The sequence below is a fragment of the Asterias amurensis genome, chromosome 22 (genome assembly GCF_032118995.1).
Source record: "Asterias amurensis chromosome 22, ASM3211899v1".
Taxonomy (NCBI): Eukaryota; Metazoa; Echinodermata; class Asteroidea; order Forcipulatida; family Asteriidae; genus Asterias; species Asterias amurensis.
The window spans coordinates 2,727,818-2,740,556 of record NC_092669.1 but is presented as its reverse complement, the minus strand read 5'-3'; the positions used below and the strand labels follow the sequence as shown (position 1 = coordinate 2,740,556).

The 12,739-nt window shown below is 37.5% G+C and overlaps 1 protein-coding gene across 1 annotated transcript; it reads left to right on the top strand.

Moving 5' to 3' along the window:
• Window positions 1-23: 23 nt before the first annotated feature.
• LOC139953943 (DNA damage-regulated autophagy modulator protein 1-like) lies at window positions 24-11,411 on the top strand. The gene is made up of 8 exons (XM_071953555.1): window positions 24-408; window positions 2,191-2,307; window positions 3,405-3,458; window positions 7,188-7,255; window positions 8,227-8,369; window positions 8,964-9,141; window positions 10,056-10,105; window positions 10,388-11,411. Exons 1-8 carry the CDS (start codon window positions 335-337, stop codon window positions 10,538-10,540), a joined length of 837 nt encoding a protein of 278 aa, XP_071809656.1. The 5' UTR covers window positions 24-334; the 3' UTR covers window positions 10,541-11,411.
• Window positions 11,412-12,739: the final 1,328 nt, after the last annotated feature.

The following is a 12,739-nucleotide window of genomic DNA, read 5'->3' as shown; positions in this document are numbered from 1 at the left end:
CTCGTGTTTTTGGTGCGGGGGCTTAGAGTGAAGGGTGCGGGGAATTACCCAGAAATTTAATAGCTGGATATTGCTCATTTAAAAGACTGCGATTATCTTGTTACGAGGACCAATTCTTTGTGTACCTCTCCATGGACTAACTGTTCCCCTGACCCCGGAACCAGTTTACACCAAGCATTGATCTACTGGTCACTCTTCACTACGTCCCATTCTTGCACGCTGTAGACACGACAACAAACTGACCGCTATTTTAGCATCATCCATTTTGGTGTTTAGTGTTTGCTCTTCACTGAAACTCTGTTTTTGAAACTACATAAGGGGAGTAATTGGTGAAATGGAGAACGATAAACTGGGAAGTGAGGCAACTACAACTTTCGATTCTACAGACCTACTGCTTCAATTAAAAAGGTATTTCGGTTAAAAGTTTCAAATAATTCTAGACAACTTGCTCGTGGTCTGGCAATTCGTAAATTACACAGGGCCAAGCCAGAGATTTTACTACACTATACCAGGGACAGTTAACTCGTGATTTTATGTTTTTGTTCAAGTGTTTGACTTTCAGTCCTTCTCGATCCAGAGTCCATGGTCTAATATTAAAGAGTATAGAATACAAATGAGATAAAATATTCTCTCTCTTGTTCGTGTTTACTTGTTAAATTTAAACAGTTCAAAAGTTAAACTCTGTGTATTTATAAAAACAGTTTCTTGGCCTGCTATAGTGCTATCGTAGACAACATTTCCGGTCGTGTGGCCGTGGGATTTCCCCGTCAAATTCAAACCGTGTATGCAAAGCATTGGATTTTTTTCAACTGGTGAGAATTGGGGTGGTCGGGCTGGTGTAGTTGTTTTTTGCTTTCCATGGCCAGGGCCCAATTTCATTGAGCTGCTAAGCACAAAAATTTGCTAATAGCATGAAATTTCTTCCTTGATAAAAACAGGATTACCAACAAAATTTCCATTTGTTGCATATTTCTTGTTACTGGTATTCAGCTGTTGTTTGATTATCCTGAAAATCATGTGGAAATTTTGTTGGTAATCCTGTTTTTATCGAGGAAGAAATTTCATGCTAAGCAAATTTTTGTGCTCCACAATTTTAACTTTAGGTACTTTTTTTTGCGTAACCAATTTCTGCTTAGCAATAATTTTCTGTGCTTTGCAAGATTTTGTGCTTACAAGATCATAGTGGAATTATAACTGAAGAAATGGTTGCGGTAACACTGTGTGAATATATATCTTTTGAATACTGTTGTTTCTGAAAAGAATCGGTGGTTAGACTGTAAAATATATTTTATTCAGACTCAATGTGCAATTTGTGAGTTTTAAACAACCGTCTCCTTTTGTTGAGTCCATGTGCAGTCTAAATCAAATTTGTGAGGGTAAATTTGGAAGTTTTAAAGTCACCTGAAAGTGGTATTTTTTCAAAATAAAGCTTTTGTCACTAATATATGTGTTTTGATGAGTGGAATGTGAATAAACAGTTAACTAAGGTTTTAAAAAATCAGTTCTTATGTTATTTACAAATTTAAGAGTAGACCCCGATCCGAGAGGGCGCTGTTCGTGACGTCAATCGAGGCAGACTTTGCCTGTAATGCGTAGAGTAAACACAATTGCAAAGTACATGTACGGACCAAGTCGTGAGTTTGTACGATTAAAAAAAAAAAAAAAAATGTTTTTTTCCGGCAATGCCGACCAGGTGTATTGCTGCTGAATGCAGAAAAACACTTTTTGAAATGTACCAACTCACGACTTGGACGTACAGGTACTTTGCACGTGTGTTTACTATACGCATTGCAGGCAAAGTCTGCCTCGAATGGTGTCACAAAAGGGGTAGGCGGAGTCAGCCCCCCAAACAACTTTATATATTTTTTTAACATATAAATCGTGACAAACAATTACTAAAAAAATTGTTTTATTGTTCGTAAGCATATACTCTTATGTTTGAAAGAAAACAAATTCTATTTCCAGGTGACTTTAAGCAAATTTGTCATCTCCTTTTGTGGAGTCCATGTGCAGTCTAAATCAAATCTGAGAGGGTAAATTTGGAAGTTGTAAGCAAATTTTACTCTCTTTTTTCCCCACAGCCTACAGAGTGTACCGTAAAAGAAGAGTTTTAGTATTCTAAGGAATTTTGAGGGTAATATTTGGAAAGTTGAACACAAATTATTTTGTTTCTTTCTTTTTCCCCTACAGCCTACAGAGTGTACCACAGAAGAAGAGTTTTATTTCACTGAGGAATTGGCTCTCTTTTGATCTTAGCTGGTTGCCGCTACTGTTTGCGTTCTTCTTGAGTCTTTCTATTATAATACCGTGAGTATTGTCAGTGCTGGGTACCAGGATGACTGTTTTAACTTGTTAAAGTTTTTGAAGAAAAACAAAAACATTCCTGACTATAACCTTCAATTAAGGTTGTTCGTTTAAGCCGTTGGGTACTTTTTGTAGATAAATTTCCTCTCCTTGAGAGGACAACTTTTTTTTGTGGAATGTTTTCCTAATTTCCCAAAAGCTACAGCACCTCAGCAAGTAAAATTTGAAGGGAAGCATCCTGCTATCATAATCTTTAAACCAAGTAATTTAAAAGTAAATCTGTGTCTTGTTTCAAACAAAAAGTATCCAAACCCTTTTAGCCAGGAAAAGCCATTGAAAACTACCGATATTGGAAACCTTAAAAAAATCTGGTTGATCAAGACATAGGCCCTATTATATCAAATATCAGTTCTTCAGTGTATTGATTCTCATATGAAGCCATTCAATCTAAACATCAAAATCACTGGTATGGTGGCTGACAGGGCGAGTCAAAACAATTTTTTTTTTAAAGAGAGAAACAAAGTTGATTTTTGTTTAACCTTGACTTTTCTGATAATCTGAATGGCCCCTAAACAGTTGGCTCAGAGTCCTAACCACCATACACATATAAACCATTCAGTGTTGAACAAATCAATGATTCAAAAGGAAAATCCACCCACCAGGGGCAAATTTCATAGAGCTGCTTTCGAGAAGAAAAAAAAAATTGTTAAACGATTTTTTGCCAAGGCCAAAGCAAAAACTGTAATGTTAAGTTAGTAATTTGCATGGTAACATCTTTATGGATTTGTGCTGGCTTAGCTTACTTTTTGTGCTTAAGCCTATTAAATAAGGCGTAGGAGTAGGTAAGGAAGGTCATTCAAGTAACTGATCTAGAAGTCATTTTTTAAATCATTGTCAACCAAATTCTGCCAAGGGCAAAACACGACACAGTCACAAATTGTAATGTCAAATTGTCACTTGGGCTGGTAACTTATTTATGGATTTGTGTTGGCTTAGCTACTTTTTGTGATCATAAGAAGCTCTATCAAATTAGGCTCAGAGGTAGGTTAGGGGGTCAAATAACTGTTTTTTAAGGAACTTTTGAAATTATTTTTTTGCAGGTATTGTATAGCTGTTGCACTCGGTCACGTCAAGCCAATATTTCCATCAATAAGGTATTTTCCATCTTTTTACTGTAGCTCCATTATAGTTTATTTATCTGTTATTGAACCAACACAACCTTTTTGTGAAAAAAAAAATTCACTGATGTTTTTTAAAAACTTGATCCAGTCCCATTCAATTACCCACTCCGATAAAGTGCAATTACCCTCACCGTTTGCAGATTTTTATTGCACAATCCACAATGTTTAATCGTACAAAGCCCTTTTGTCACAAGGCCCCCCCCCCCTCCCCAGCATAAAGACCTTTCCATTGTTGCTAAAAATGGTGCTGGATGTGGCTGGCCGATTGTTAGCAAAACATTTAAAGGAACACGTTGCCTTGGATCGGTCGAGTTGGTCTTTGAAAAGTGTTTGTAACCGTTTGTTATAAAATGCATTATGTTTAGAAAGATATTTTAGAAGTAGAATATAATGATCCACACAAGTATCACTCAAAATTGCGTGGTTTTCCTTTTACCTCGTCAACAAACACGGTCGGCCATTTATGGGAGTCAAATTTTTTACTCCCATAAATGGCCGACGGTGTTAGTTCGCAAAGTAAAAGGAAAACCACGCAACTTCGAGGCAAATGTGTGTTGATCATTGTATTTTACTTTAAAACATCTTTCTAATTTTAAAAGCTTTAAAAGCTTCCTAATATAACTATCTAAATCATTGTAAACTTTCAGATACTAAGTATTACTGTAAACTACTCATAATTTGAATACATTTATAAAACTTTGTAAAATGTGTAAGTTTAAATGTAGGGCAGCAATGAAATAAATGTGTGCAAATACAAATACAAATACAAATTATATGCATTTTATAACAAACGGTTATAAACCCTCACTTTTCAAAGACCAACTCAACCGATCCAAGGCAACATGTTCCTTTAATGGCATAACTCATGTTGTGACCAAATTTTAAATTTTCTGCAAACATCCCTCGATTCGTAACAGTTGCTATGTTTTTAAAACTGTTTTTTTTTACATTCCATGGTTAGTTATGTTGTCACCAAAATCAACCCTTTTTTTTTTTAATATAGGACTATGTATAGTTTGTGTAACATTTATTCAAAACTGTGGCTATGTTTTGCTTTTATTTTGACTTCCTGTGGTTTTCCAACCTTGTAAAAACCCAGGGCTGTGAGTTGCAATAGAAAGGTCCATGCACTAAAATGTGATTTTGAGGAAGAAGTCTTTTGGCTGGATTTCAAGTTTCACAATCAATTGTGCAAAATCATGCCAAGATTTCTAAGCGTGGTGGCCGGGTGGGTTAAAATTAGATGGGGGTTGGTACATGTAGAGCCGATTAAGTGTTCATGTGAACAAACCAGTGAGTAGTAAGCTTAAAGGCAGTGGACACTATTGGTAATTACTCAACATGAGTAATGGGGAGAGGTTGATAGTATAAAACATTGTGAGAAACGGCTTTCTCTGAAGTGCTGTAGTTTCCAAGAAAGAAGTACTTTTCCACGAATTTGATATCTAGACCTCAAGTTTAGATATTAATTTTGAGGTCTCGAAATCAAGCATCTGAAAGCACACAACTTCGTGCGACAAGGGTGTTTTTGGTTTGTTCATTATTATCTCGCAAGTTCGATGACTAATTGAGCTCAAGATTTCACAGGTTTGATATTTTATGCATACGTTGAGATACACCTAGTGAAAAGACTTGTCTTTGACAATTACCAATAGTGTACAGTGTCTTTAATCCTTTGTGTGAGAGAGGAGAACTTGCAGTACAAAAAAACGTTCATCATTTTCAGCATGTAAACACATTGTCCTTAGTTTGGTTGTAACATAAAAACTGAACATTCTTGTTTCCAGGGCCCAATTTCATAGAGCTGCTAAGCACAAACATTTCCTAAGCAAGAAATTTTTGCCTTGAAAAAAAAAAACAGAATTACAAACCAAATTTCCACATGATTTTCAGGATAAGTAAACAAAAACTGAATACTAGTAACAAGCAATATGCAACAATTTTAAATTAATTGGTTGGTAATCCCGTTTTTATCAAGGAAGAAATTTCATGCTAAGGAAGTTTTCGTGCTTAGCAGCTCTGTAAAATTGGGCACTGTTCCTCCTGTTTTGACAACTGGTAAGCTGATTGTAGATGTGTTGTGAAATAAGTTAAACAAATATTGTAGTTCCAGATGTCAGGAACAAGGAAATAACGAGAAGTTTGTGGTTTGCATGTACTTTTCCTGACACTCGCAGCAATAGCAATATAACGGGGCAATATGTCCACGATTACTGCCACAAAAGAAAACATTGTGTGTCCATTGTTTGTCAGAACAAAGCGTTACAGAGAAAATGATCAAGTGTCTTATTTCCCATCAAGGCTCTCGTCAGTTTTAAGCTTTAATGACACTGGACACTATTGGTAGTTGTCAAAGACCAGTCTTCTCACTTGGTGTATCTAAACATATGCATAAAATAACAAACCTGTGAAAATTGGAGCTCAATTGGTCGTCGAAGTTGCGAGAGAATAATGGATGAAAAAATTCCATTGCAGCACAAGTTTTGTGCTTTCAGATGCTTGATTTCAAGACCTCAAACTCTAATTCTGAGGTCTCAAAATCAAATTCGTGGAAAATTACTTCTTTCTCGAAAACTACTTTACTTCAGAGGGGGCCGTTTCTCACAATGTTTTATACTATCAACAGCTCTCCATTACTCGTTACCAAGTAAGGTTTACTATTGGTAATTACTCAACATGAGTAATGGGGAGAGGTTGATAGTATAAAACATTGTGAGAAACGGCTTTCTCTGAAGTGCTGTAGTTTCCAAGAAAGAAGTACTTTTCCACGAATTTGATATCTAGACCTCAAGTTTAGATATTCATTTGAGGTCTCGAAATGAAGCATCTGAAAGCACACAACTTCGTGCGACAAGGGTGTTTTTGGTTTTTTCATTATTATCTCGCAAGTTCGATGACCAATTGAGCTCAAGATTTCACAGGTTTGATATTTTATGCATACGTTGAGATACACCTAGTGAAAAGACTTGTCTTTGACAATTACCAATAGTGTACAGTGTCTTTAATCCTTTGTGTGAGAGAGGAGAACTTGCAGTACAAAAAAACGTTCATCATTTTCAGCATGTAAACACATTGTCCTTAGTTTGGTTGTAACATAAAAACTGAACATTCTTGTTTCCAGGGCCCAATTTCATAGAGCTGCTAAGCACAAACATTTCCTAAGCAAGAAAACATTGTGTGTCCATTGTTTGTCAGAACAAAGCGTTACAGAGAAAATGATCAAGTGTCTTATTTCCCATCAAGGCTCTCGTCAGTTTTAAGCTTTAATGACACTGGACACTATTGGTAGTTGTCAAAGACCAGTCTTCTCACTTGGTGTATCTAAACATATGCATAAAATAACAAACCTGTGAAAATTGGAGCTCAATTGGTCGTCGAAGTTGCGAGAGAATAATGGATGAAAAAATTCCATTGCAGCACAAGTTTTGTGCTTTCAGATGCTTGATTTCAAGACCTCAAACTCTAATTCTGAGGTCTCAAAATCAAATTCGTGGAAAATTACTTCTTTCTCGAAAACTACTTTACTTCAGAGGGGGCCGTTTCTCACAATGTTTTATACTATCAACAGCTCTCTATTACTCGTTACCAAGTAAGGTTTTAAGCTTAAAGTTATTTTGAATATTTACCGATAGTGTCCAGTGCCTTTAATGTACTTTGTTAGTTATTTATTGAATATTTATTATTTTATTTATTATCCCATAGTGACGATGGAACTACACCGCCTGAAAGTTGTATATTCAGTCAATTTCTCAATCTTGCAGCATTTTTCGGTGAGTTCCATCACTGCGGCCCCTAATTCGAGTCCCGGCAGTGACACTTAAGGCAGTGGACACTATTGGTAATTGTCAAAGACTAGCCTTCACAGTTGATGAATCTCAAACCTGTGAAAATTTGAGCTCAATCGATCATAGAACTTGAGAGATATGATTGGAAGAAAAAAACATTCTTGTCACACGAAGGTGTGTGCGTTTAGATGGTTGATTTCGAGACCTCAAGTTCTAAATCTGAGGTCTCGAAATCAAATTTGTGGAAAATTACTTCTTTCTCGAAAAACTATGGCACTTCAGAGGGTGCCATTTCTCACAATGTTTTATATCATCAACCTCTCCCTATTACTCGTCACCAAGAAAGGTTTTATGCTAATAATTATTTTGAGTAATTACCAATAGTGTCCACTGCCTTTAAGCAAGACTCTTAACCATTAATGAAGTCTCCTTCGGGTGGGACTGAAGCCAAAGGTCATGTGTGTTGGCTTATGCATGTAAAATAACTAAGTGCACTTATCCTAAACAGTGCCAGTGTTCCTGGTTAGGTTGGCTGGAAATTGCATCACAGCTGATCACCTTGTCAATCCTTGCTAATTGACCCCTTGCACGCGCGTCACACGCGGCGACTGATGCCACGCTCACCACAATGATTTCCTTTCTGATAGCAACTGTGGACCATGTCGGTGGTCAATAGGCTTACGTGTAAACGCTGCGTCTCCTACAAATGCGCACTTCACTGAATAACACACGTTGACATTGACCACCAAAATGGCGCATCCAAGATTTGAAATGGGTCATTAGGTACTATGAAAAGAAATATGTCTCGTACTTCAAAATGTATAGCTCTGCATGGAAAAATAGAATGCTGAAGCACACTGAGTGAGGGATTTAAACTTTTTATAAGAAGCCACTAGTATTATTATTATTGTGTAGTCAACAAAATCAAAATGTTATTTTCTTTTTCCCCTACTCAGGTTTTGCCACAGCTTTAACCCGCTATAAACAGGTCAAGGGTTACAACCCTGAGGTCCCATGGAACGTTCTAAAATGGAATAAAGGGGGATTCTTCTTCGGATCCTTGGCAGTGTTGGGGATGAGCATTGTGGCAAACTTCCAGGTAAGCTGATCGTTAGGTTGGGTCTGAATTAGTGGATACAGCTTTGGGTATGACTGGAATGCAGCATGCATTGAGGTATAGGTTGTCTCTAGAAACATCCTTAAAGACACTAGACACTATTGGTAACTGTCAAAGACTAGTCTTCACAGTTGGTGTATCTCAACATATGCACAAAATAACAAACCTGTGAAAATTTGAGCTCAATCGGTAGTCGAAGTTGCGAGATAATAATGAAAGAAAAAACACACTTGTAACACGAAGTTGTGTGCGTTTAGATGGTTGATTTCGAGACCTAAAATTCTAAATCTGAGGTTTAAAAATCAAATTCGTGGAAAATTACTTCTTTCTCGAAAACTCTCCCCTTTTCTCTTTACCATATAAGGTTTAATGCTCATAATTATTTTGAGTAATTACCAATAGTGTCCACTGCCTTAAGGTTTACATGCTACAGTGCAAGGCTGAGGCTTGTCGTAAGTCCCAAGATTAATCGTAAGTTAGGCTGAGTTTGGTGAAATCGACTGCAGGATCTCATGTTCAGACTTTCTTGTATTAAGCTGTGACTGTTTTCTTTGTGTGTTTGTTTCATTTGTTTAGATAACCAATATATACATTGTCCACATATTTGGAGCGAGTATGTGCTTCATTATGGGTACCATTTTCGAGTTCATCCAGACATGGATTTCTTTCAAGCTGACGCCTCAGCACAGCTCTTTACCAATGAGTCGTCTACGATTGTCGCTGTCCATCATAACCCTTCTCTTCATGATTTCATGTATCCTTTTGAAATGTTCATCATAAAAGCCCTGTCCTAGGCAGTGTGTTTCTTACAGGCAGCAGAGGTTATTTGTTTCATTTTTTGTCCAGTTGCAAAGCCCACAGTAACAGGCCTGATATTTCATGGAGGCATTGAAGGTAATGGACCCTTCCTATGAAATATATGTAAATTGCACATAGTGCTTGCGCACTAACGTTTTGGGTGGCAAAATGAGGGAACATCGCGCTGTTTTGTATACGGCTAATGGGTGCGTGACGCAGACGCGATTGCGCATCTGCTTAGTGCACAACTTTATGGTGTTTGCCAACCAACAGGGTCTGTACGCATGCATGAATGTAATTAGCATATTTCATGGGAAGGGTCCATTGCTTCCATAGCCTTGGTGCCCTTGAAATGCTCTAGAGTGCCCTTCACCAAGAAAAAAAACCTTAGTGCCCTTTCCCTTTCAAAAACGAAGCACACAGGCCTTTAGTGAGTTGAACGTCCTTAAGTAGGATTTGAAACTTTGCATGGTGGAAATACGACATAGAAAGGTTTGCGGTAACACCATGTTATGACTATCTCTAATGAGTTGGGGTGGTTCTGAAAAGAACCGTTGGTTTCAACTCGACATTTGAATGTCCTTGATGTTCAGACTGAAGCGTTTCACTAATCTAAGATGGGGGGTTTTATTCATACTTCAGAGGATTGTAATTTTATCATTTGTTTTGTTCTGGTGGAGAAGCAAAGGATTCTCAGAAAAGCAAACTTTAAAACACTTTCTAGTCATGAAGAACCCCCCGATTTTAGGCATTATCCGGAAACTTATTTTAGACTTTTCAACTTTGTCGTGCTTAAATATCAAATTGGTTTGTGCTTAGCAAGTTTATAAGCTGAAATTATTTTAAACCTTGACTTGACTTTTTATTTAGTTGCCTTGTTTGATGTGTTGGGTGAATACGGAGGGTTTCCGCAAGATTTGGTAAGTAACCTTGCCCCTAATCGCGTTGCGTAGCAATTGTCTCAATAGTCCGAGGAGGAATTCAAATGTAAGCGGTGCATTGTAACTAAGCGAGTCATTGTACCGGACATTATTCAAGTCTAACTTGCAAATGGCTTATTGGGCAACATTTTGGTCATTAGAGCAACTATACTACCATAATTGGGGGGTGTTGTTTAGGAAGTTTGAATAGTTTTTTTTTTGCAATAGTTTTTATAAAGTTAAGCTCTCTTCTAGCCAGTGATCGTTCTCTTTTGATTTCAGCGCTCTATCTTCAAGGATGTCAGTGCAATGTCGGAGTGGGCTACAGCATTCTCTGGTATGTTCTTCTTCCTCACGTTCGTCCACGAGTTTCAGACGATCGGGGTTGAACAGTGTCAAAGGTCACTGCATTTAAAATATGACTCCCTTGTATAGACCTTATGCATTGACGTCATCCAGCCGCCATCTTAGAGGAAAAAAGGAGACAAAACAACCACAGTACTGGCCAATGAACAGCCTATTTTTGACCTGTAGGTGAAGGCGGCCTACTTTTGAAATGACGTCATGTGCATAATGTGTATAGACTGTAGCGAATAATTCCTTTGTTGCTATGGAAGTCACCATCTTGAAGGGCAGGATGTATGGGCGTCTAAATGCGTTCATGAAAGAAGCTCGCAGCGTTCACGGTTTGATTTTTACGCACACACACAAGGGTGTAACACCGGCAATCATGGACCCTCCTTTGTTCAACTCTTTGTGATAGCAACCGGGGACCACAATGATTTCCTTTGTGATAGCAACCGTGGACCTATTGTCCCTTTTGTTATAGGTCCCCGGTTTGAAAGTGGATACCTACCCACGCATGCACACGCCAACAGACGCCATGTTGTACGGCAGGTATTTGAATGGTGACGACATATTCGTTATGGTCTACAGATGATGATGCTGCAATATTTAATCCATCTAAGACTCCAAGCCTGAACATCTTATGTCTTGCTTTGAGAGACTCATAAAATAATTGTCGGGCCTTTGCTAAAGTGTGCATTTCAGTTGTTTTAATGACCCAATTTGATCACAAATTACTCCATTATTTGCAGTTGTGTTTAACTATTACGTTATTTTTTTTAAAATATATTTTATGTTATCTTATGGTTTAAGCTTCTTTAAATTGAGAGCCCTAACAGTGGTGCTCAGTGGTGCTGTCTGATTTGTCTTGGTTTTCTTAATAAGTAATTTGCGTTTTAGTTCAATTACTTCAGAAGTTCTTGTAAGAGTCATATTCATTATTAAAATGACAATAAAAAATATGTTACAAAATTTGCTTTTCAGCCGATTCTGATAGTGTCCTCTTTTAAATGTGAGTCAACCTCATTTTCAGCCTCGTGTTTTCTGTCTCGGGAAAGGGCACTGGACACTTTTGGTAATTGTCAAAGACCAGTATTCTCACTTGGTGTATCTCAACCATTTAAAGCCATTGGACCCTTTCGGTACAGAAAAATTTTTTAAAGTTCACAGATTTACAAATAACTTACAGGGTTTACAGAAGGTAATGGTAAAAGACTTCTCTTGAAATATTATTCCATGAAATGCTTTACTTTTTGAGAAAACAGTAAAACAATATCAATTCTCGTTAACGAGAATTACGGATTTATTGTAAACACATGTCATGACACAGTGAAACGCGTGGATACAAGGGTGGGTTTTCCCGTTATTTTCTCCCGACTCCGATGACCGATTAAGCCCAAATTTTCACAGGTTTGTTATTTGATATAGAAGTTGTGATACAAGAAGTGTGGGCCTTGGACAATACTGTTTACCGAAAGGGTCCAATGGCTTTAAACAAATCTGTGGAAATGTTTTCTCAATTGGTCATCCAAGTTGCAAGAGAGTAATGAAAGCTTTGTGTTTCTCTTTCTGTCCCAGGAAATATAATTTATTGTTAAAGACAGTGGACACTATTGGTAATTGCCAAAGAGCAGTCTTTTCACTTGGTGTATCTCAACATATGCATAAAATAACAAACCTGTGAAAGTTTGAGCTCGGTCGGTCGTCGGAGTTGTGAGATAACTATGACAGAAAAAACACCCTTGTGACACAAAGTTGTGTGCTTTCAGATATTGATTTCGAGACCTCAATTTCTAAACTTGAGGTCTCAAAATCAAATTCGTGGAAAATTACTTCTGTCTCGAAAACTATGTTACTTCAGAGGGGGCTGTTTCTCACAATGTTTTATACTGTCAACAGCTCCCCGTTACTCGTTGCCAAGTAAGGTTTTATGCTAATAATTATTTTGAGTAATTACCAATAGTGTCCACTGCCATTAAAGGCACTGGGGCCGATTTCACAAAGCAATAAAATTCATCGCAACACAAATTTTCAGTATCACCATAGTGATTTGTATTGTGACATCACACTTTACTAAGCAACTACGATTGATTTGTAGTTACGATCAATTTTAGATCTTTGTGAAATCGGCCCCTGAACACCTTTGATAATTGTCAAAAACCACTATTCTTACATTACTTTGGTGTTGAGGCTTGAAGCTGCAGCCTAGCCTATGTGCCCCTCTTTACTGCATTGGGTTCACGTTGATAAGGGCGGTATTTCAATGGGTGGCGCTTCCAATGATGACTT

Coding starts and splice junctions, on each gene's coding strand:
- LOC139953943 (XM_071953555.1), top strand. CDS start 335: ATGGAGAACGATAAACTGGGAAGTGAGGCAACTACAACTTTCGATTCT. Junction 7,256..8,226: donor CAATCTTGCAGCATTTTTCG/GTGAGTTCCATC, acceptor TCCCCTACTCAG/GTTTTGCCACAGCTTTAACC. Junction 9,142..10,055: donor CCTTCTCTTCATGATTTCAT/GTATCCTTTTGA, acceptor CTTTTTATTTAG/TTGCCTTGTTTGATGTGTTG.